The sequence below is a fragment of the Thamnophis elegans genome, chromosome 1 (genome assembly GCF_009769535.1).
Source record: "Thamnophis elegans isolate rThaEle1 chromosome 1, rThaEle1.pri, whole genome shotgun sequence".
Classification (NCBI taxonomy): domain Eukaryota; kingdom Metazoa; phylum Chordata; class Lepidosauria; order Squamata; family Colubridae; genus Thamnophis; species Thamnophis elegans.
The window spans coordinates 69444443-69468788 of NC_045541.1; the positions used below are offsets into that span (position 1 = coordinate 69444443).

General features: G+C 40.6%; 1 protein-coding gene across 2 annotated transcripts in view; it reads left to right on the top strand.

Annotated features, from left to right (window-relative positions):
- The window catches only part of COL18A1 (collagen type XVIII alpha 1 chain), a 194795-nt gene that overhangs the window by 105032 nt on the left and 65417 nt on the right, over positions 1 to 24346 (top strand). For both annotated transcript variants that reach the window (XM_032219441.1, XM_032219432.1), the window contains 2 exons: positions 14605 to 15149; positions 23404 to 23487. In XM_032219441.1, the coding sequence (XP_032075332.1) occupies positions 14605 to 15149; positions 23404 to 23487 (629 nt within the window). The remainder of the gene's footprint in view (positions 1 to 14604; positions 15150 to 23403; positions 23488 to 24346) is intronic.

A 24346-nucleotide genomic window follows, 5' to 3' on the forward strand; every position in this document is an offset into this window, starting at 1 on the left:
ACATTAAAGTTTGGAGAGAGATCACCAAGATAGTGTTCTCTTTTAAAATAAGGAAGAATTTAGTGACATCAGAAAGGCTAACACATTAATTACATCATACAACTTCATGGACCACAACCCACTTTATCAAATACAGAGTTGGAGCAAGAGCCATTTTGGGGCTGACGCTTATACCTTTAGATGCCAAGAGAATTTGTTCTTGATCCTTCGTATGTTGTGATTTCACTCCTTTTATGTTATCTAATTTACTTTGCTTATTTGGCTGATGTTTTAAATTTCTATACGATGTATCAGTTTGCATTAATATGTATAACAGGAGGTTTTATGGTACACACAAGTCGAGTTGAATTTAAAGGAGCTCCACAGGCTTTACAGTTGGGGGTGGGGTCCCTGTTTGCTACCCAGGGGAGACTTGGACAACTGGGACAGAGAAATTAGCTCTCCGATGTTCTCACACAGTCTAAAGGTCAAGGCGGTCATGTGAGTTGACCTTTGCTTGTCTGTGTGGTAGCTGAATACTGGCAGGCATTATTAGGAAGATAGCTTGCTACTTTGGGAACTCTATTTTGGGGTGGGGGGGTATATAAAAGGGAACAAACATCTGGCGATCTCTTTTGATTGCTCATCTTTTAGGAGCCATTAATCTGCCTGGCGGTGATGGGTGACTCATAACTAACAAGGGTTATCTTTGTTCACAGTGCAGACCCTGATCTGGGGTCAAAGGGGAGGCAGTCCTGGAGCAATGTAGGGTGTCCCTTAGCTCTTTTCCTGTGGGCTGTAGGTCTCACAGCCTTCGTTTGCAGTACTTGCGTGGGAATGAAAGATTGTGGACTGCACATTTTATCTTTCTTAAAAGCAGCTTTTCTTTTTAGTTTTGAGTATCCTATGCATCCAAACATAACATTTGCAAAGGCCAAATGGCAACACTTTATGGACTTGAAAGAATTAGGACTTGTTTGTTCATTTAAAAGGGAAAAACTGGTTCAGTGTTCACTATCTTAATTTCAGGGGGAACAGAATGCTTTTAGTTGACACCTAAGATTTCCAAACTTTGCCAGCTTTTATCTAAACACTTACCTCATGGCTGGGTTTTACTGGCCAAGCGTTTTTGGTGTTTGTTAGATGAATGTCTTTTGCAGATTGTAAAGCTTGTGGATGCACTAAAATGAAAATGTACACAGGATTGGGTCTGTTGATTAGTTAATGAGTCATTGACTTTAGATGATGTAGTTAATATTTCTCTCAAAAAGGTACAGGGCTGTTCTGTAAAAGATGGCATTGCTAGAGAAAAAATTTGTTTCTTAACTAAAAGGCAAAGATCATAACCCTGTTTTATGTAGTTAGAATCTTTTTTTTTTAATGTTAGCAGTTCTCTTCAGAATATGAGCAGATATAATTATGTAATTATAATTAAATCATGATCTTTTTTTAAAACAACCTTTTTTTGTATAAAAAAGGCCATATCTAACCCTGTTGAGAAACACTGTAATTGCCAAATTAAACTTTTCATAAAAACCTTTGATTTGATTTAATTACTTTATGTGTAAGAATATTAACCCAACTTCTCAATTCTTTAAGTTGTGGAAAACATATTCTTATTCATGCAGTAATGTACTTGAGAAAAGGCATCACATTTTTATTCCTCAAGTACTCTTGTTTCTTTTGATTCTGATACTGAATTTTAGCATCACTGTAAATTAGGGTTACTTATTTGGTTCTTAATTTTTCTCTGCCAAATGATTTAGCACAGTAATCAATTCTGGGTTTTCAATTTGAGAGACATTTTGATTTATATTTTTGGTTTCTTTCCCACCTAGTCCAGGATAGTTTTCACCTTGTAATTGTGTCAGGTTTTGTAATAGTTTTATTTTGAAAGGATGTTTTAAATCATGTCTAAAATACATGCAATGCATTAGGCATAATAATTATTATATTATTTAGAATTTAATTTTTTAAAATAGAGATGTTTGTTTGCATCAGTTGGCTCTAGCTTGTTTTCCTAACATATATGATGGAGAAAAAGTCTCAGCAGCTGTATGGGTGATTGAGAAGAGAGGAAGAATTATGACAGAAGCATAATAATTTATTGTGTGGGGTCAACATATAAATATCCCAGTGTTCTGCTGGTGTTGCTAAATGAATTATTACTGGGTAAGAAGTGACCAGCTTGTCTCGTGAGAAACTTGATGTTCTTCATAAATATTTCATTTTCCAAAATAAAAATGTCCAATTATATTGGGAAGCATGGAACGCCCATTGAAGCAGCTTTCCCAGGGAGTAGAGGAATGGAATTTATTAGGAGAGGATAGTAAGGGAGCAGTAGTGTGGGTGTGGGTTCAGTATAATCATAATCAACCCTTTCAATGTTTTCCATGCTTAATATTAAGTAGGCCTACTTGCTGAAATGGACATTCATTTCTATTCATTGTAGCCGATTCCTGCATAAATCTGTGTAAGATTATAAATGGAATGTTGAACAATTATTTTGTGGCTGGGTTTGCTTAATCTTCCTTCCCAGTCCACAGTTATTGGCTCTCAAAGGAACATAGCAGATTGCATAGATAGGAACAGATCTAGCTAGAATAACATCACTCCCACTGTTCAGCATATTGCAATTCCTGTGCAATATGCTACTCCAGGGCAATGTCAAAGTATTGTGTAACCCATCAGCCTACCCAGGAACACCACAGCCCCAATCACTGTGACTATTGTGATATGTAAAAGGAATGAATAATAATGACCCTGGCATTGGCCACTCTTGCTGGAATCGGTGACATTTCCACATACATATTTCCTGATGGGACCATGGGACCAATAGCAGCAGAGAAGGAAACCCTGCACAAATTGCAGTACACTGTATATACTCCACTACTTGCACAAGGATGCCTTTCCACCACTGGTCACAACTTGGTGCATCTAATCTGACCATACATGGTAGTCATGGTAGGGCTAAGGAGGAACCATGGAGAAATATATGACCTCAAGCAGGAAGCAGCAGTTGTCATCCCTGGTCAGAGAGCCCATTGGCCATGTGTCTTAGGGGATAGGGTGCCCCACAGCATTCCCAGGCACACATGAGGAAGTGCCTGGGAAGATGAGTGGCAGAAGGAATGGTCCACATGACATTTTTTTGGGCTCTAGCACATGCTTTATGGAGTTCATATCAAAGTACACAGCTAGATTTTACCTACATAAACAAGAATCTATACTGCCAGCTTTAGTTCCTGTACTTTTCAGCACAGGCACAAAGAAGCTCTGTTGAATTCCAGATACTAGCCAGTGCACTCCAAGCATGAAGTGAGCAATCAGCAATGTATAAACCAATCAGAGTTTTCCTATGGAGATTGTGCAATTTAAGTGGATCTGTAGTATAGCATTGTGTGTGTGTGTGTGTGTGTGCGCGCGCGTGCGCGCGTATCTCCTGTGTGTTGTCATGGTTGTAAAACCTTTTGAAAGATATTTCAGCTGTGAAAGGTTCTCAAGGACCAAAATCCACTTTTCAGGGAGTTCAAAATCCACTTTTCAGGGAGTTCTATAACCAAATAGCATATTGCCGGAGTACATTAGGTAGGCAACTGGTTGTGAAAAGTAAGCCATGACTACTTTCAGCTACCTAAACTGGGTGAGGAATGAGAAGAAGTGACAGCCCACCATGTTCCCTCCGGAGCCTGTAGAACTTGGCTTTCACCTGTTCAAGTTGTATGCATGGAAATCTTCCCTTCCCAAAACTCTTAGCCAGGAAAAGAGTTCAAAGAGCAACTAGAGATGGCAAATGAATATTCCAACTGGGCTAAAGAGCAAGGTCCAACACAATTTTGACTTTCTCGTATCAGTGACACAAACTATTTTGGGAAGTTGTGTCTCCCAAAGAGAAAATTGGGAGAGAATGGTGCTTGATGTTGACATGCACTGAGTATTAAAGGACACAAAGAGGACCGTTTGCTGGCTAAAAGGCACAACACACACTCCAAACACGAGAGTCACATGTGCAGAAATTGTGACATAAATTTCCCTCTCTGTGATTCTACTTGCAGCAGGACAATTATCAGAATATGGTTGATAAGTCAATGCAAAAATAAAAATCCTAACAGTGAAAGTTCAAAAGCTATTGTTTCTTTTTAAAAATAACCCACCTGTGAACAGTGTATTATTCTGCCTAGATCTCCTGTTAGTGGCCTATTTGTGGGGTGAAAATGAGGGACAGGTTGTATGGAGGAAAGCTGCCAATTGTGTCTTATGCAATCTGGCATGTTGAGTTGCATGTATGTATATCAACACTCATGATCTTTGCTATACATGCCTGATAAAGATGCAGGGCGAACGTAGGGTGTACAACTGAGATCCCCTTCTGACTCCAAGGCAACATAAAGGCTGCTGTGGATGAGGCTTTCATTCTGGAATTTTACAAGGATCTTTAATGAGGAAAAGATGGAACCACTGCAGAAAAATATATATGATTAGTTGTACTTACTTTAACTGGAAATGCACACATGAGCATTCTCATACCTCTCTGGTTGTTCAAACAGCCACATGTTGCCTTTGTCACAGACCCATATACAGTTTATTGGGCAACCACTCTTATAACATCAGTCTTCATTCCATTGGGATTACTTATATGCCTGTCAACAGGGCATTGTTGTGTCACCCCTGCTGTTGCCAGTGGGAGAGAGGAAGGAAGGTAAGAAGCCAGCTTCAGGCAGGACCAAATGGCACATCTGGAAAGCACTTGCCTGGGGCAAGACTGACTGACTGACTGCAGTAGTGAAGGGGCCAAGTGAGAAAACAGTGCTGGCGGAGGCCTTTGACTTTGGGAGAAACAAGAGGAAGCACAAACTTTTGGAATTGAAGCCCTTATCAAGGACATAGTCAAGATACAAGATGACTGCAGGAGATATCTCAGGAAAGCAATGATTGCAGATGTGCCTTAAAAGGGATCTTCGTTGAGTAAATATTGTTCTTCATTTCAGTGACTGGCCAGATATTAAGGTATTATGGAATCAGCTGAGTGAGGGGTTAGATTTTATCTATTTCTGTTTTCCTTGTACCAAGTTATAAAGGGCCTAGTTTATGTGACACTTTTATTGGCATTTGATATATAGGAATATAAAATAAGCACTTTAGAATGGCTGAGGGATATTTTCCATTTAAAAATGAAAGAAAAGAAAAGCGTAAGAAGCAATCTGTCAATCTAACTTTTCCATAAAATATTTATCTGCGGAATACACATGTTAAGGCTATTATTCCCCTCTTTTTCATTTATACAGTATGTCATCTTTATGTCTTCTGGAAATTGTCTCACTTCAGCGCCATGCTCCCTCACATCCAACAAACAGTTGTTTCTGCAATTTGTCGTGTTGTAGTATATGCTGCTCAATATTCCACAGCTGAGGGAAAGGGCAGTTAGGGGGGGAAAAAGTTGAGTTCAGAGTGACTAATAACTATGCATATGAGAAAGAGGTCGTGGGTGGGAAAGTGAGTGATAGGAGCATCATTCTTTCCCTAATTGAAGTTTATGTTCTCGTGTGCATGCCAGTTCTTATGCTTGCACAGTGCAGCAATTTCTTTTTTACAGAATCTTGGCTTTGCTGGAGCTATTTCATTTTATACAGAAAGTTACAGAAAGGTAACACAAGGTCGCTGTTAAGGGTGGAACAGATATTTGGATGGATCTCCTCATGTCTGCCTCATCTAGCCAAAATCTGCAAGGCTAGAGATTTCTTTCTCTCTTGCAGCTGTGTTCTTTCCTGAAAAGGACAGTCCCTGGAGCACTAGCAGAATGACCATGAACTATGGAACGTGCTGGTACTTGAGGATATCACAGTAGTTTCAGAGTTCTCTCTTAAGCAGAGTACAGAATCAGAGAGTTGGAAGGGACCTTGGAGGTCTTCCAGTCCAACACCCTGCCCAAACAGGAGACTCTATAGCATTTCAGACAAATGTCTGTCCAATCTCTTCTTGAAAACCTCCTCTATGTTGGAGCACCCACAACTTCTGAAGGCAAGCCATTCCTCTGATTAGTTGTTAGCACGCTCAGGACATTTCTCCTTAGTTCTAGGTTGCTTCTCTCTTTGATACGTTTCCATTCATTACTTCTAATCCTGGAAGCAGAGCAATTCCCTGATGAAAGAGAGACACTCTGAAAATGCATTGGACAGATGGACTATGTGAAGCGACGAGTCACTTAGTCTTTTCATGTGATACAAAAAGTTCTTGATCCTATGTTGTGTGAGCAAATGTCACACGGATTACAATCTGTTCAAGTACACGTGGAAGTGAAAAATGTGAAGTGGGACTTGAAAATTGTGATAGCAAGCACCAAACATTTAGCAAAGTTTCAGTTAATGTTGATTTTCCTTAACTTAAACAAACGGCATATGATGTTGGTTAGAGAATTCTTGGAGTGGAAGTCCATAGACCTTCAAGCTGTCAAGAAACACCAGCATATGTCAGGTCATCACCAAAGGCCTGTTTGCATGACACACTTGCTATGTGTGCGGCATATCATGAGAACTTTCAACCTGGAGAATCCACTTGATTAACTCAAAGGAGCCTAAGATTTAATCACAGACAGAACTTGGTCTTATATGGAGCTAAATTAAATGATATTTACCAGAGAGATGAGTGATTCTTATTCTGGAGACTAAAAGGACCCGTTCTTCAATTTTCATGGGATGCTGTAAAGGGGACAGAAAGGAGTTGGCCTGTCTGCTTGTGATTTCATTGTGGTTTTAATCATTCTCTCTAGAGCAGAGGTTCCCAACTGGGGGTGCGAGATGATATTCCAAGGGGTGCAAAAACTTGGGTTTAGAAGTTTCAAAATTACTGTGTAGATGTATAATTATATGCATATAATTATTTATTTTTAAAGGGGTGTGAGAATATATCAGAAGCATTCTAGGGGTGCAGGAAAAGGTTGGGAACCCCTGCTCTAGAGGGAAAAACAAAATGAAAGAGACAGAAAGCCAGGTGGGGAGTGATAGCTGTGAAGTGTTCTTGGCTGGAAAAGTAGCCACCACATAAAAGACTATTACGACTGTCTTGTGTCATCTGCTGCTGACACACACAGTGAGCTGATGGACTGTTGGAGGAAATGGCTGGGCCATTTTGTGTTGCATAAATATAATCAGAGAATACAAAGCTAAACTGTTTTTCCTTCATTGTGACAGGTAGCAAGGAATGCCACTCAGTATCCCATATGACTATCACTTGATGAACCCTGCTCAGTTTATTTTTGGTCAAGATTAGCCAAAGGTTGGCTAGGTCCCACCTTCTAACTCATCTTAATATAGGTAGTCCTCGACTTGTGACCATAGGTGAGCCCAATATTTTTGTTGCTAAGTGAGCAACAAACATTTTATGACCTTTCTTGCCACAGATGCTAAGTGAATCACTGTAGTTCCTAAATCAGTCACAGGGTTGTTCAGTGAACCTGGCTTCCCCATTGACTTTGCTTTTCAGAAAGTTGCAAAAGGGGATCATGTGACCCCAGAACGCTGCAACCATCATAAATATGAGCCAGTTGCCAAGCATCTGAATTTTGATCTCATGACCATAGAGATGCTACAATGGTCATATGGAGGGGTGGGTTCTTGCTAGTTCTAACCTCTTCTATAGAAGAGGTTCCACAAATCTACAATGCCGTTTAGAACCAGTTCCAGCTCCCTCCCCCTGCCTGTCCGCACATCATCAAGATGAAGAGCGAAAGGAAGAATTCTCGGAGTTGAAGTGCACAAGTCTTAAAGCTGTCAAGTTTGAACACCCCTGGGGTTTTTTTTTCTAAAGGGTTCGGGGTGCAAGGGTTTTGTAGCTTGACAGCTTTAAGACTTGCGTGCTTCAAATGCCAGAGTTTCTGAGCCAACATTTTGGTTGCTAAGCGAGAGTGTTGTTAAGTGAGTTTCACCACATTTTACAAGTTGGCCACTCCCACCTGGTCACATGGCCAGCAAGCCACTCCCATCTGGTCACATGGCCAGCAAGCCACTCCCACTTGGTCACATGGCCAGCAAGCTACTCCCACAACGCAGGCCACACCTACAGAAGAGGTTCTAAAATTTTTTGAAACTTATCACTGGTCATACGTCTGAAAACTTTTTTCAGTGCCATTGTAACTTTGAATGGTCACTAAATGAACTATTGTAAATCGGGGACTACCTGTAGCCTATGGTACATAAGGTGTCCCTTTGCTCAAGGTGACTGGAGATCAGCACTATCGGAAGGACCAAGAGTTCTCCATTTCATGCTTGTTTTGACTGCACGCTGCAAATGTGGCATGTTATAAGACAGGCGGCTATGGAAAAGTTTTAAATGTCTGTCTGTCTGTCTGTCTGTCTGTCTGTCTGTCTGTCTGTCTGTCTGTCTGTCTGTCTATCTATCTATCTATCTATCTATCTATCTATCTATCTATCTATCTCTATCTATCTATCTATCTATCATCTATCTATCTATCATCTATCTATCTATCTAAATGGCTGTGTGTTTATGTATGTTCCATACGCAAACTCTGGAACACTTCAAACAATTTCAACCAAACTTGGTACACAGATGACTTACTGTCTGGAAAAAAATACTGTGGGTGTTAGACGCCCCTAACACCCCTTGGTGTGTGTGTTCTGTTACAATACAGCCTGTTGTGCCTTAAAACATCTTCTACAGTACTGTTGTAAAATGGCTTCTACTATACAGCACAGTGGAGTTGCCATGGTAATGGCTTCACAGTGCTCCAAAAGGGGACTCCCTTTGGTAAGGGGGAAAATCCAACACTAGAAATTATGTTTGGTCTGGACATTTCCCCTCTATAAATAAATACCCATGCAATGCCGGGTTATCAGCACTAGTAAATAAACAAATAATCTAAAAAAGGCTGTGCAAGGCCACTTGCCATGGGGAAGAGCTTGGAGCTGACATCTTTATAGGAACAGCAACTATGCTTAGGGCTTCCATATATGAAGAGCGTAAGGGACTGTAAGTACAAAGAATGCTGCAGTTTTGCATAGACTGTTAAAAGAGTTCTTGTGGCAGCAGTTTTAGCCCTATTCATAACATTATATGTACAGTATATAGGGTGAATGTGTGTCTGTGAAGGGGGCAATGAAAGACCTTGTCATTTCCCACCCACACTCATTAACATATTTGAACAGAGCTTGAGTCTGGAGGAGGTTTCTGTTCAGGCAATGTAATGAATGCATATATTTTAGGAATTAAAGTTGACATGTCGTCTCCCTATAGTGCGTCTTCCTTTTATGTTCATGTGAAGTGCAACTAAAATTAGCTCAATTCCAGGGCTACAAAATGGTTATTAAATCAGAACATATTTTCATTTTCTGTCCACGTGAATATTTTATTTGTTGTTCCACTTTCAAAACATAGAAAATTCTCTGTTCTGGCTTTCAGGTTGCCCCTACTGTCCATGCAATGGTGGCATTTACAATACTTTGTGGGTGTACCGTTCTCAACGTTTTGAGGAAAAGGAGCAGTTCCCTTCCCAAAGGAGGGAGGGACAGATTATTTTTTCAGAGTGAGCTGAAACTATTTGGCCTTGCAGGTTGCTGTCCAGGACGTAGCAGATGGGTCCAGGGCAAGGCGAAAACTACATTTCACTTCATTGACAAATCTAATTATTACAATTGAATTCATTCTAATTCAATATACTTAATAGGATTGTTCTTCAAATTCATATCATTCATTTAATAAGTTTCTTATTTTATCAGGTTAACTTTCCCTCTTCAATTGCATCCAGAGATTTCAGGGCCTGGACTCCAAGTTACTCATCCTGTTTTAAGGGCAGAAGAACCGCCTTGTTGCTAATTATATTCTGGCTGCCATAGGAAAGAGATTAAATTCATTATGTAAACCTGCCATGCAAGAAAGTCTATAAAAGTGGTTCTACATTTTAAAAAGTAAATTGCCTGCCATTCTGTTTTTGTTCCATCCAGAGCAAATTTATATCCAGTGTCTCTTTTCAGCTTGCTTAGAAATTCTCAGCCTCTTTATTTAGAGATGATGAATGACTCATTACAATCCTGGTTTAAATACAGTTGTGTGGTTGCAAGAATAATGTTTCGCTGAATAGAGGATTATTTCAATTCTTCAAGGAAATCTGTAGGTTTGAACTGTAGATTCAGCTCACAACTTTGTTATCAGTTTTCAGTTTTATCGGCTCTGGTTTTCCATTCTCATGTTTTCTTTAATTAATCCTATGCAAAGTATTTGGGCTCTAACCATTGGCCGTACTACTTTTTTTTTCATTGTTAGAATATATTCTATGGAAAATGATTTTGAATCCTCAACCCATTCTGTCTGGAAAAAAGAAATGATGAGATTAAAAATGACATTCTATGTTTTGTCTCCCTTGGGGCCACCAAGGGAAAGGAAGCAGCCGCTGCAGAATCTGTATTCTCAGGATGAGCTTTCCAGTGTGAGCCTTTAGCAGAGTCACTAGAGACTTTGTACAGGGATTTCCAGTTGTAGTGCAGGAAGAACGTTTTCCCATCCAAGTAATACAAACTGAAACAAGATAGATCCTGCTGTTGGTGTGAATTAGTCCCTTGTGCCTGGTCCCTGCCAGTAAGCAACAGATGCTGGGTCTGTGATAGATTTCATGGAAGTCTTGAAAATCCGTAAAATGTTATTCTTGTGGAACAGAGCCCTGCCTGAGGGTGGATTTTGAATTCCTGCTTTTCCTTGACCTACTTGTCAAAATGAAGATCTTGGAGTCTAGGCTGAAACTGTAGTGAGGTTGATCACTCCACAGATATACTGGGCCCTTCCTTTTCTACAGTATAAAAATATCAGTAAGAAATGAGGGATAAGCAGTATCCAACACAATTCTGCTAGTCAAACTGGAAATCATGTACACTCCAATATAGATAGTCCCTGACCTACGACCATAATTGAGCAGCTTACCATGTGGCTGCACCTGATTTTATGACCCTTTTTGTAATGTTTGCTAAGCAAAAGCTGTGGTCATTATGCAAATCCATTGTTTGTAAATGAATAGGGTTTTTTTGGTTGGAAGCTGGAAGTAAATGCAGCTTACTGACAAAAAATGTCACAAATTGCAATCAGATGACTATGGGATATTGCAAACAGGTATAAATGTGGGCTGGTTGGTTGCTGAGCACCCAAAATGCGATCACATGACTGAGGGGGGGAGATGGCCATTGATATTTTGAATCTGGGTGGAAAGTAGGCAGATCTGTTGCCTGCGGCCTGCAGAGCTGGCGGCAGAGTCAGACAGCGAGGAGGTTGGGGAGGAACATGGGCCAGTCCTGGAGTCTGGGGGAGGCTTGGACGAGGGCACTGCATCGAAGGCAGAGATGGGGCCAGGGCCATCTGGGAGTTATGTGCTGTCTCCAGAGCCTCCAGAGTCGGACAGCAGCGAGGCAGAGGAAGAGGCTCCCCCTGTTCCCATGGCACGCATGTGTAGAGCTGCCAGAAGGCAAGAACAGTTAAGACAGAAGGAATGACTCAGGAGTAAGGCTTGAAGGTGATTGGCCCTTCCCATAGGACACAAAGGAGGAGCAAAGGCACGTGAGCCTTTGCAGGAAGCAACTTGGTTCATGCTGGTCAGTTTACCTTCTGAAGTTCCTTTTTGACTTTTTGCTCCGTATGGCCTTGCCAAGCTAATTGCCAGTTGAGTCTTTGGCAGTGTTTCAAGGATGATAAAAGTCGGCGCTTATCAGCCTTATCCTGAAATACTTTGGCAACCTACTGTAGGACTCTTTAGAACTATTTGGGACTCATTACGGGCTGTGAATGAACATAATTCACAGCCTTTGAAATAAAAAGAGGGTTTTTGGGACTGAGCGTGTGCTTTTTACTGTATCAGGAAGCCTAGGTCAGAACAAGATCCATCATAAGTCAAGGAGTACCTGTAATGTATGTTCCAGCTGTTTTTAAATATTACTTGGAAGCTGTACTTCATTTAAAATATTTGCTCTAGGCTGCAATTAGAAAATATTCTTTATTGGAATTTAAATACTTTTTAAGTATCTTCCAGTTAGTTTCTAAGCACAGTTCAACACTTGAACTGTGGGAGAAATTGCTTTTGAGCACCAGGTTAAAGAGTTCTCCCAACTTAAGTTTAGTTGTTTTAACTGCTGCTTTTGTTGCTACTGTATACAGATTTACTGTTGTCTTCCAAGCCAGGGATGGAAGCCATAGTCTACATTCTCCAATGGCATTCTGAACTCATTTTCCAGATTTATTTCTTGGAGAAGGAGAGAAGATGATGTATTTGCAAGAGGAAGATGGTCCCTGGAAAGCGGTTCTTGAATTTCCTTCCACCTAACAATTATTTCCCGTTCCAATTGTAGTAGGCGCTGATCCTGAAAATAGATAGTTCAAAGTGCCTTTTCCTACCTCTACTATCCTGAGAATCTGGACATGGAGTTGTATTCCCTGGATCAATTACCTGAATTGTTTTAAGAAGAATGTCATATGTTGAATTCTGTACATAAAGTGTAATGTGCTGCCTAGAAAGAAGAACAGAGAGACTTGTTCATTTCTCTTTTTAAAATAGGTTTTTTTTCTAAAGACTTGCTGATTCCAAGTTTTTTTAAACCGTTTGATCAAGAAGTCAACAAATCCATACTTTTCATTATTTTAAAGTAACTGGCAACAGTTATGGATGATCTTTCATTCAGCTATGGACCAAACTTTAATCTACTTGGTTTTAGGAGAATGTCTGTATGAGATGCTTCCAGTGGTGTATGTTAGATCATTGTTGGTCCTGTGTTGTACATTCAGCCATTCAAAGGAATTGGTATCTTTCTATGAATGCATATGCAACTGCTACTATTTAGAATAAAAAGAATCCTATCCTATTTTACCCTACCCTACCCTTATCCTAGCCTACACAACCTATCCTACCCTTATCCTACCCTACACAACCTACCTTACCCTTATCCTACCCTATACAACCTACCCTACTCTTATCCTATCCTACACAACCTACCCTACCCTTATCCTACCCTACACAACCTACCCTACCCTTATCCTATCCTATACAACCTACCCTACCCTTATCCTACCCTACACAACCTTCCCTACCCTTATCCTACCCTACACAACCTACCCTACCCTTATGCTACTCTACACAACCTACCCTACCCTTACCCTATCCTATTCTATCTTATCCTACCCTACCCTTCCCTTCCCTACTCTACTCCATTCCATTTCACTCCACTATTCTAGCTGGAGTTCGATTGTATGCATTTACAAAAGTCCTAATTAATATATATATCGCAGAATGTGATTTTTATGCCTAAAGTTTCTGGTCAGCTATTGTTTTAATTCATTCTGACTCCTCAGCACTATCTGACGTATTTGTTTATTTCTTGGTTTTATGATGTTCATATACCGCCTCCATCACTAGGATTCTGGCCAATGCCCAATAAACAAAAAAGGGAGTTGATATAATGTGTCATAATCTTTAACACAATAAACCTGATTCCCCCCCCCCAAAAGACATGATTGACCTGTTGGAATAAAGAGTTTTCTCAATGAAAGGAAAATCAACGGAACTGAACTCCTGGTTTGCAATAGTACACATAGACTGTTTCAAAATGCTCTTATTGAAAAGTCTCGTTACCTCATTTCAGCCCTATGGATCTCTCATTGGGTTGGGATATCCAAGAGGCCCATATTAGCCACACAACATATAGGCAATGACCAACTCTTTGAATTGGGCCCAAGAGCCCTTTGGCAATCAGTGACCTAAGAATAGGTGTAATCCTATACTACCAAATTTTTTAGCTAGTAGATTGCCTGCCACATTCTGGAACAATTGAAGCTTCAGTGTCATTTTGAAAAGCAGTTCCATCCAGACTATACTGCAATACTCCAGTTGGGGAATGAGTGATTGGGGATGGGGGTGAGTTTCTGTTGGCAGAGCATCCTGGCTCATGTAGGACTTTGTCTATTTAATTGGGAGAGAAAGAGAGAGAGAGAGAGAGAGCTCTTGAATCTATGGAAGACTACAATTAAAATTTAAATAGAAATTTGTCAGACAATAACATTGATTGAATTGAAAGCAATCAATCTTGTAGAACACTAGACCAGTGGTGGTATTTAAATGTTTTTATTATCGGTTCTGTGGGTGTGGCTTGGTGAGCATGGCATGGTTTGTGGGCATGGTTTGGTGGGTCTGGCAGGGAAGGTTACTGCAAAATCCCCATTTCCTCCCGATCAGCTGGGACTCGGGAGGCAGAGAATAGATGGGGCGGGGCCAGTCAGAGATGGTATTTACTGGTTCTCTGAACTACTCAAAATTTCCACTATCGGTTCTCCAGAACTGGTCAGAACCTGCTGAATATCACCTGTGCACTGGACCCATCTGGAAATCCTACTTGTTTCAGAATGATGACATTGCAACATGCCTTCTATACTGTGCAACAAGTTATTTATATTGAATATTTTGAGAGATTAAAAAAATCTACAGGTGGGAAATAGCTGGGTTATAAGGATGGACAGAAGAAGTGGCATTCAATATAGGGCCAAGCTCAGGATTATCATTTTACCACTCTGATTCTTAAGAGATTTTCCAGGTGTTGTTGTTTATTATCCTTGTTGTTTCTGAAACTACCCAATTTCTTTTCTTAACAGAAAATTTCAGCAGAGAAGTTGGTCTCTTAGAGTTGATTGGAGATCCTCCACCAGACGAGATAACCAAAATCTATGGCCCAGACAAAAGTCCTGCTTATGTGTTTAGACCGGATGCCAACGCTGGACAAGTGGCACGGTACCACCTCCCAAGCCCCTTTTACAGAGACTTCTCACTCTTGTTCTACATTCAATCCACTTCAGACAACGCAGGGGTGCTTTTTGCTCTTACGGATGCCTCCCAGTCAATCATCTACGTTGGTGTGAAGCTTTCGGAGGTGAAAGATGGAAAACAGCAAATCCTCTTCTACTATACGGAGCCTGGCTCTCAAAATTCCAACATTGTAGCCACATTTACCGTCCCTTCCCTGGTCAATCTGTGGACTCGCTTTGCCCTCAGCGTGCGGGATTACAATGTGGTGCTTTATATGGACTGTGAAGAATTTAAGACGGTTCATCTTGAGAGGTCATCTGGTAAGATAGAGCTGGAAGAAGGAGCAGGACTATTTGTGGGACAAGCTGGAGGTGCAGATCCTGATAAATACCAGGTGAGCTTGCTTATTTCCAGTGAGATGGTTATCATAAGCTGATGTTTTCCCAAAAGTGAAAGGAGCAAAGATTAGTTATTCCCCTCATCCTAATGATGTGGGAGATTTCTCTTGATGCCTATACTCAATCTGTGGCTTATCCTCCATCATATATCTGTCTAGCTATCTTTCATTATCAGTTTGTCTTCAAGTGTGTGCAATTTAGGAACTATCAGAAGTACAGGCATGAATACAATCTATGTTTTATGAATTACCGCAAAACATTTTGGATAATATTTGTTTCCCCTCCCCCCCATGCCATCAATATTTTTTGGCATAAGTGTTGGGCATTCTGGAAAGAAAATCTATTTACTTCTTTCTCTGTTTTATGCATCTGAGATCTAGGATTATGGAAGAAAAAAACTGAAAGAAGGCTGTAATGTGTTTTCTGGACTTATATAGAAACCACATTCGATATGTGGGGTACATTGAGAAGCGGGTCAGGTGTGCAACCAACAACTCTCAGTCTACTTTGCATACTTGGCAACTCAACAGACCACAATCAATAATGTGACAGAATTGGGTTCCTGAGCATTCATGTTGCAGCAAATATGGGATAATCTGTATAAATTAATATGTCTGTGGTTAAAAATCTGTTTTCTTTTTTTCCCCATTCTCTCTGTGTGTGTTCATACCATCCACATATCGAAGTACCCTGTGGATTGTATTCTCTCTCTTTCTCTCTCTCTCTCTCTCTCTCTCTCTCTCTCTCCCTCCCTCCCTCCCTCCCTCCCTCCCTCTCTCTCTCTCTCTCTCTTCTTTTAATGGCATTTGTGAAGGATTGGTTGAGGAATATTTGCAGGTAATGGCTGCAGAACCATTTTTGCGGTAGTGATATTCAGAGGTGGGAAAAAATGAAGTGAAAATAGTTCACATTTTTCATCTTCAAGTTCATGTTCAGACACTGGCTTAATTTGCCAGTCTAGTCATTCCTGGGGTTTATCCTGGGCTCCCCACTGAGATCAAATCCATTGCTGCATTCTTCTTTATGCTGGATAGAGAGAAGCAGAAATCTTCTGGTGCTAATGATTCCAGACAAACAAGGAGGATTCTCTCCCTCTCCCCCACCCAACCCTTGTTAAAAATTAAGTAGGAAGGAGGATAAAAGCAAACTTTACTGCTTTTCAGTGCACACGTGTAGAGAGGACTTGCCTACCCACTCAGAAACAGATGTAGGTAATTATCCATAGTACATGCAGCTGATGTTTTCTTCAAGCTTCAAGTGTCCCAGAAATATATAGGAAGAATAAATGCTAAACCTTAGTAGGAGGTGATTGACCCTGACTAAAATTACTAAAATAATTTCAGTTGTTGATATGAACTGGAGACTAATATAGTCTCTCTAACAGCAAGACAACAGCAAATACCAGCACGCATAGGTGACATACGTAATTATGTGTAGACATTAATTGGATTTAAGGAACAAAGTTGGGAGGAATTTTATTTTGCACCATCTGCAATACCAGTTCATTATCCTATCCTAAGAAGCCTGCTGATAATTAATGTTAACTCAGACTTCAGATGAGGAAGCAGCAAGCACTGAAGTGATGTTGATTTATGTTAAGAGCAATCAGAGTCATTCTTATCCATGGCTTATCACTGGCATAATGATAAGCTCAAAGCCATCCAGCGAATTAGTCCAACACTTTAAACTATGCCGGAGCTTACATATTGAATGATGCTTTGAGACAGTATGTGATTAGAACTCGTATTGCTGAAGGGCGTAAACAGCATCTTATAGGTTCAGTTTCCCATTTGTGCAGGAAGCCAAGAAGACTAGAGAGCTATTGCTTCTTCTGTTCATAGTTAGAATAAACCATGATTTCCCTAACATGTTTCTAACACACTTACAACTCAGAAGTGAACAGAGAAGTTTTCAGTTCCACCTTATGGGGAAAAAATGGCTGGATTATGAGCTTAGGCCTTAGGCAGCCTCATTATTACAAAGGTAAAATTGTAGGAAAACCTGTATAAAAGTTCTCCTGTACTTTGTAATGATCAGTTATGTTTTTGAGCTGGCCCCAAAAGACTCAAAGTTCTGGATATTACCCAGAGGTGGATTTCACATAATAATAACAACCGGTTTTACCACCGGTTCGCCACACACAGAAACTGTGAGCATGCGTGTGAGTGCATGTGCCTTCTGCGCATGCACTTTGCTTGTGCACATGGCTTGCACATATGCAGGGCACGCAGCTTAGAAAATGTGGCTAAACAGGATGGCTTAAAGTCGAGGCGCCACACGTAGATCACCACTACCGGTTTGCCTGAACCGCTCCGAACCGGCTGAATACCACCACTGATATCATCATAGAAGACTATAGGATAGGTTTTTGGTTCTCTTGCCATCTGCAGTACTACTCTACTGCCTAGAATCATAGTGGTACTTCAGCTTCCGAATGTAGAGGGCAATGTTCATCTCCATTTCTTAGCTGAGGAAGCCAGCGTTGTCTGAAGACAATTTTCATGATCATGTGGCCAGCATGACTATATGCCGAGGCTCACAGAACGCAGTTAAAATTGAGGTGAGCACCTCCCCCTATGGCTGGTAATGATTGGCAGAGTAAAACCCTCAGGGACTCTTTTACTTTTTCTTTCTTTCTTTCTATAAGTAATAAAGTGCAAGAGGCAGCTATATTTTTTACTCCCCTGATCAGTGGTAAGTTGTACGGATTTTAGATTGGCAGGTTCTTTGGACTTTTAAGAAAAAAAGTTGTTGTATTTCAAATGTATACTGTACAGCAGCAAGACTAAACAAATTCACAGGAAGTAGGGATTATCTTGAGGAACACAAGCATGTAGTAGCAACATGACATGCTAATGGATGAAGCATGGTTTAGAGAACACTGTAATTAAACAACTTAATAAACATACAGAACTAAGAAATCTGAAGTGATTGTCTACTTTCTGAGGTCAAGGTCTTTGCATGACGAAGATCTGCACAAGAAGGCTAAAAACAAAGACCCACAGACAAGCTCTGATGTTAGTTGTTTAAAGTTAATTTGGAGAATTGTGTTTAGAATGTTATTGGTGTATAGTGGGAAATGTTTTATATCCAAAATCCATAAAATACATTTATTTTATGCTAAAAATGCTTTGTGGGGATTCACCTACCAATGAAAATGTAAAAAAATAAGAACAGGAAGCAATGATCTCATTTTTATTGATTTTCATGATGTCCCCAAATAAAATTTGATGGGCTGCATGATATGAAAAGGAAGTATTTTCAGAATCAGGGCTAGCCTTTTTGGTGGAATTTGGTTGCATGGTCATTTAGACATAGTTACATGCATTGCATAATGATATCATGGCATGACTACATAAACTCGCATTGTCTAGAATTGGTTTATGAGGAAGACAATTATTTCTAGGGCTTTTAACAATTAAAGCTCTGGGCTAAGGAAAGAAGCAATCAATAGCATGCTAAAAAAACAAACAAGGAATTTTGAAATTTCCTATTATCTTCCATAAGTTCATAACTGGTCAGTTATGAACTATTATGTCCAGGTATAATTACACTGTTTTCTGTTAGCAGCTTCCACATGCCTGGTTCCCATGACACAGAGATGGGATTAATTAGCAGTAGGGAACCAACAGAGCAGTTAGGTCATTGTTTCTCAACCTTGGCTGCTTTAAGATTGGGTGGACTTCAACTCCCATGATTCCCCAGCCAACCATGGGAGTTGAAGTCCACCCACCTTGACACTGCCAAGGTTGAGAAACACTGAGTTAGGACCTGAGGGACAGGGTTAGAACATTATTGAGAATAATTTCACAGAAGGCCGGCTTGTCCTTGCCTTTGCTTCCTAAGAATATATAAACATCATGGAAGGATCTTTTTCTTGCCATTTCTAGTCATGCAGCTACTTGTAGCCTCTGGCCTGTCATTGCCTGTTTCTATTTCCACTTATCTATATCCTTGGAGATTGAGCACATACTATATGTGTGTTTACAATGAGACAAGATATCTCAGCCATACCCTTTGAATATGGCAATATCCCAGATCGAGATCTCACCGCCCAGAAATGTTTGCCACATCTTGTCAGGAATCTATGCATGAATGAGAAGAGATGCTTCAGGAGGCAGAGGGGCAGGGTGTGGAGAATGGATTATAGGATTCTGTCAAAGAGATGGGAATGACAGAAAAGAACAGGGAGATCATTTTTTAAAATTGGGGCGCTATCAAAAGGGAGAAGGAGAGGCTCTTTCTCTTGTTCAGGGTTCAAACAAGATAAGAACTATGGTTATATCACAGGGTTCAATAGGGATCTGAGTGTAAGAAACAATGCAATCATTATTTCTGCCTCTTTAAATCTAACCATTCATTACTCCAATATCCTTGCCTGAGGCTACGGAGTTGAGATATAAATCTAGTTTTTTCCACTTCCAAGTAGATTATACTATTGTTGAGTTATAATTTCTTGATAGTTTAGAGCTCAGTAAATTAGCAGCAGTACCTATTTTGTGGCTAGGGCTGGAAGTTTCATACTAATTCTTCTTTTTCAGTAGCATAGTAATGATACTGTTATTATGGAGCTGATTGTTTTGTCTATTGGCTTCCCCTCCTCACCCACTGTGATGTTATTTTTTTATCACAGATAGGTGTGCTACGTTTGCTCAATGCACCAGTTTTCTTTTGTTCCCCACCAAAAACCTGGGATAAACTCAGGACCATTTAATAGCAATATGGGCCCCGGGCAAAGCAGTGTACCGTGGCCCCTACGACAACTACTCACAGGAATAAAAATGCAAATGGTCAATAAGATTAAACATATATTTGCATGTTAGTATTAATTAAAAACGTAGTAAAATGTAATAAATATGTTCCTGTATTTATATGATACAAGGTGCATTGAAGGTTAAGATGCATAGATTAGTATGGGGCCCCTATGCTCGTGGGGCCCATGGGCAAGTGGCCATCAGGCCCATGCATTAAGACAGCCCTGGGAAACTACCCCATTCCAATTCAGTAGTTTGCTGTCAACCTTTGGGAACATAAAAATGAACAACACATGAAAGTTGGAAGAGGGGGGAGGGCCTATGGCTCACAGCTGCCCTTGGTGGGCTTTAAGGTGATCTCAAGCTACTAGCTCCCTGAGTCATCTCAATATGAAGTTTAGAGCTAGAAAAGTGATATTTCTCACTTTTTCCTGCAGAGAAAAATCTGTGCATGCACAGATTTGTACTGAAGTATGACTTCACCCACGGAATAGCCTCCTCGTTTGGGTTGCTTAGTTTTCATGACCCTGGAGAGAAAAAGATAGCAAAGAGATGAGTATTGTAAAATACCTTGGGATCCCTGCTCCAGAACAGCTTTGAAAACCAGCTACACACACAAAAATCTGGGTTTAAAAAAAATAACTTGCTCCTCCCTGTGATTTTTGTCTGTGACCCCATTAAATCGGCAGGCTACAGCAGGAATGTTCTCTGTGTATAATTCCAAGGGGTGTCTATTTGCCTGACAATCATGTTCTGCTCTCTGTTTCCAAGTTGTTAACTTGAAAGGAAAGGCCTCCACAGATTCAGAGAGACTTCACCCCCCACCTTTAATCTTGTTTAAATCTGCATGCTCATTCCGCCCACTGGCTCTGCATTCCCGATGTGGCTGAAGAATTCATACGGTGGGTCTGTGTAAAATCTGATGCCTGTGAATCACAGAATAGAAGGAAGCATGTCACTGCTTCTATCCCTACCTAAAAAAGAATCTTGCATATCAACTCCACCCGACACACACAGGAATCATTGGTAGATAGATAATCCACTTTGGCCATTGCAGAACTCTTTTAGTCTTTTCCAGGTCAATGGCAGTGGATTAAGAATCAGTCCAACTAGGTGTGCGCTCCCAATCAGAGTACCTAGGCTCATGTTGGGAGAAATCTGAACTTTATACGGAAACTTTTTAAAATTAATAGTACTTAAAATATTGTAAAGTACTTTCATAAATCAGTTTATAAAGGAGTTCAGTTGTTTAATACACAATCTGAAGATCTGGCATAGTTACGTGTTCTGACCTCCCTCTGTACGGTGAGTCACGCCGACACATGATTACTGCTAGACAATTTATTCACAGTAAATTAACATACCGACAAGACTTTGGCAGCAACCCAGACTTCCACAGATAAGAAATACACACAAGAGCTTCTCCAGCTTTAGTATAACGGTTGTGTCCTGCAAAAACCTGCTCCCAAAGTCTCTTATATACTCTCTTGGGAGGAGCCTAATCACAACCACCTGGCCCCAATTATCTTCTATATCTCCGTAGTTGCTGTTGGCGCTTATCTGCCCGTCTTTGCCTGGCATCCGGGACCACCTCCCTTAGTTCCTCCCCACTGCTCCAGGGCCTGAAGTCAGGGACAAACTCCCTTTGGCTTTCACCGCTGCTCCATGCCTCAGGCACCTCTTGGTGTCCAACCAGCCTCTCTGGTCCCTGCTCGGAGTCTGAACCCTGTCCAGGGTCCTCCACATCTTCCAGAGCCGACTCATAGGGTCCCTCACTATCGTTTGCAGCTCCAACGGCTCCTGCTGGGCCACAACAGTTACGTATCAAAACAATATGACAAATATGTATCATGTGCCTGAGACAGGCGAGAACATTTTAGCATCCAAGTCCTAATGTTCCAATGGGGGGGGGGGGGAAGCATTTATTTCCTTTATATTGCCTTGCAAAAACAAATATCTGATATTTGTTGATGATAGATAAAATGGCTAAAAGCAATAGCAGAATGGAATGTCTTTTGATCGTTTGGGGATTCATTTTCATTCTATCCCCTTATGGAAGTTTTTAGCATGGTGAGCACTTGCCATGTCTTTATTTTAAGGGTGGCAAGGATAGTGGGTGGTACTTTCGGCTGCTGATGTTGGGAGCCATGTTGGGCTAGACTAAAAGGGCCTTGGCCTCCAATAGGTTCCCCAGGCAAAGTTTTGAGCAGCCTTTGGAAGGACAGAGCCAAGGGCAAGAGCAGGCATTCAAAATATCTGTTTCTTGTTCTCCGTAATGAAAAGAATCCCGACCTTTTCAGCCATGAAATAGACTATTCCAAGCTTCTGAAGTGAGAGATAATAAAGGAAGATTAGGCTGCAATATGGAGGAAAAGGAAGAAAATACAGTGGGAGCTGCCACTGGGGAAGCTGCTGCTGTGTGGCCATAACTTTGAACAGGCGCTCTCTTAATTTTTTTTTAATTGAGCACAAAAGTGAATGTTGACCTCAGGGAAGGGGTCTTCCCTAAGGTCAATATTACTCTAATTATTGCCCCAATAATTACACGCAATGCAAATGAGGCACGCTCCCGTGTGATGCTTGAGCGATGCTAGCACGATGTGTGTGTGTGTGTGTGCATGCACACACACTCAAGCGTGTACACTGGCCAGCCATCACGTGGCCTGGTGGCCAATAGGCCATGGCCCAGTAGTGGACCCCTGCAATAGAGAATTAAAAATCATACTTGCAATTTCTGATGGAAACAGGTTTTTGCCAGGCTCTAGCTTCAGTCTACATTGGTGGCAGGCCAGTACCCATGATGGAGGTTCTGTTGTGATGTTTTCAACTAATGGTAAACCAGCCATCTTGGAAGTCAAGATAAAGAAACTGAATGGATGAACCCACTTTGAAAAATATCTTGATGTTTCTTGTTGAGATAGTTTGTTTGAGTTAGTGCAGTGCTGCTAAGTTGTATCTAAAGATATTACAAGACAACCACAACAACCAGTACTTGGATTTTGACTTAGAAGTCACTATTTTTAGGAAATGTTACCTAGAGTTACAAAATTATGCATCTTGCTGCTAGTGGGTCATGCAGATTACAAAGGGTCAGCCGAAAATAGCAGCAATCTGTAAATAGTTTATAAATGTTGGAAATGCCAAATCTTCGTGATCTTGATCCTCCAAAAACCACAATCAGAATAATAATATGGAAAAATTTAAAAGGATTAAATGTAACCCTGCCACAAAGCACAATGTTTATTATACCACTCTCCTCACCTGTGTTGATTTTTTTCCTCCTGCCTTACATTTCTTATTTTTTACATTGGGTATTAATACTTCAATCATAAGCTAACAGTGTTTGTGTTATAAAAAATATTGACTTAAATTAAATTGGGGATTTTGGGGGGGGCACACAGTCCTGGGAATTCTTTATTTCCCTAAACTGGGAGGAAGAAATTTTTTTGCCATTGTGAAGCTGAAGATTTAGTAATATTTGTTTCTGCTTTTGTAGGGCATCATTGTAGAATTAAAAATAAAAGATAATCCTTGGGCTGCTGGTTACCAGTGTGTTGAAGAAGATGATGACTGTGATACGGTAAGTGACTCTATCACAAATGTCTTTTTCCAACATGTAAACATATGTCTATGGGAATTCTCAAACCAGGGGTCAGCAACCCACGGCTCTGGAGCTGCATGCGGCTCTATCATCCCTCTGCTGTGGCTCCCTGTCGCCAATCGGCCCCGCAATTTTGAGAGGAGCTTCCAGTTTTTTTGGGGGTGGAAGCGTGCCTGCCAGGAGGAGACTCTATGGTAAGGTGTGGGTTTTCTGGAAAAGTCCACAATGATAGGGCTTTCGGTTAGGACAGGTAGAAGAAAAAGGACACAGTGCTAGGAGAAGACTCTATGATGGCAGAACCGGAATTCCCGTCAGTTCCAGAATTGAACTGTGGGCTTCCAGTTAGGATCTTTGTGGTTCTTTGAGTGTTTAAGGTTGCTGACCCCTGTCTCAAACATTCATGCCATGGTTGTTCCAAAGTTCCAAAATTGCTTTTCAAAAGGCAACTGGACTTTCTTGGGTTTTTTTCTTTGAAGCTTCTTGGATGAGAAGTGAAACGTTTTCAAAGAAAAAAAAACAATAACTTTTTGGAAAAAGCACCTTTGGGACATATGAATATATGGAAGCCCCTTCATGCTGGGCAGGTTATGTTGGAACCTGAATTTTAGTTTAACATTCTGAGAATGATCTTGGCTTCCTGTCAAACCTACATACTCCAATTTTTCCTCCAACGGAAGTTCTGTTTTTTGCTTAACCACAGTAGAGTTTTCCAAACCTAACTGAATTTTGATTAATCTTAACTAAACTTGAAACATATTTCATTAAGTTGTTTTCACCAATCATACTTAAAATGTCAAGTAACAAGCCAAGCTGTTATTAATTTGAAACACAAGCAGAA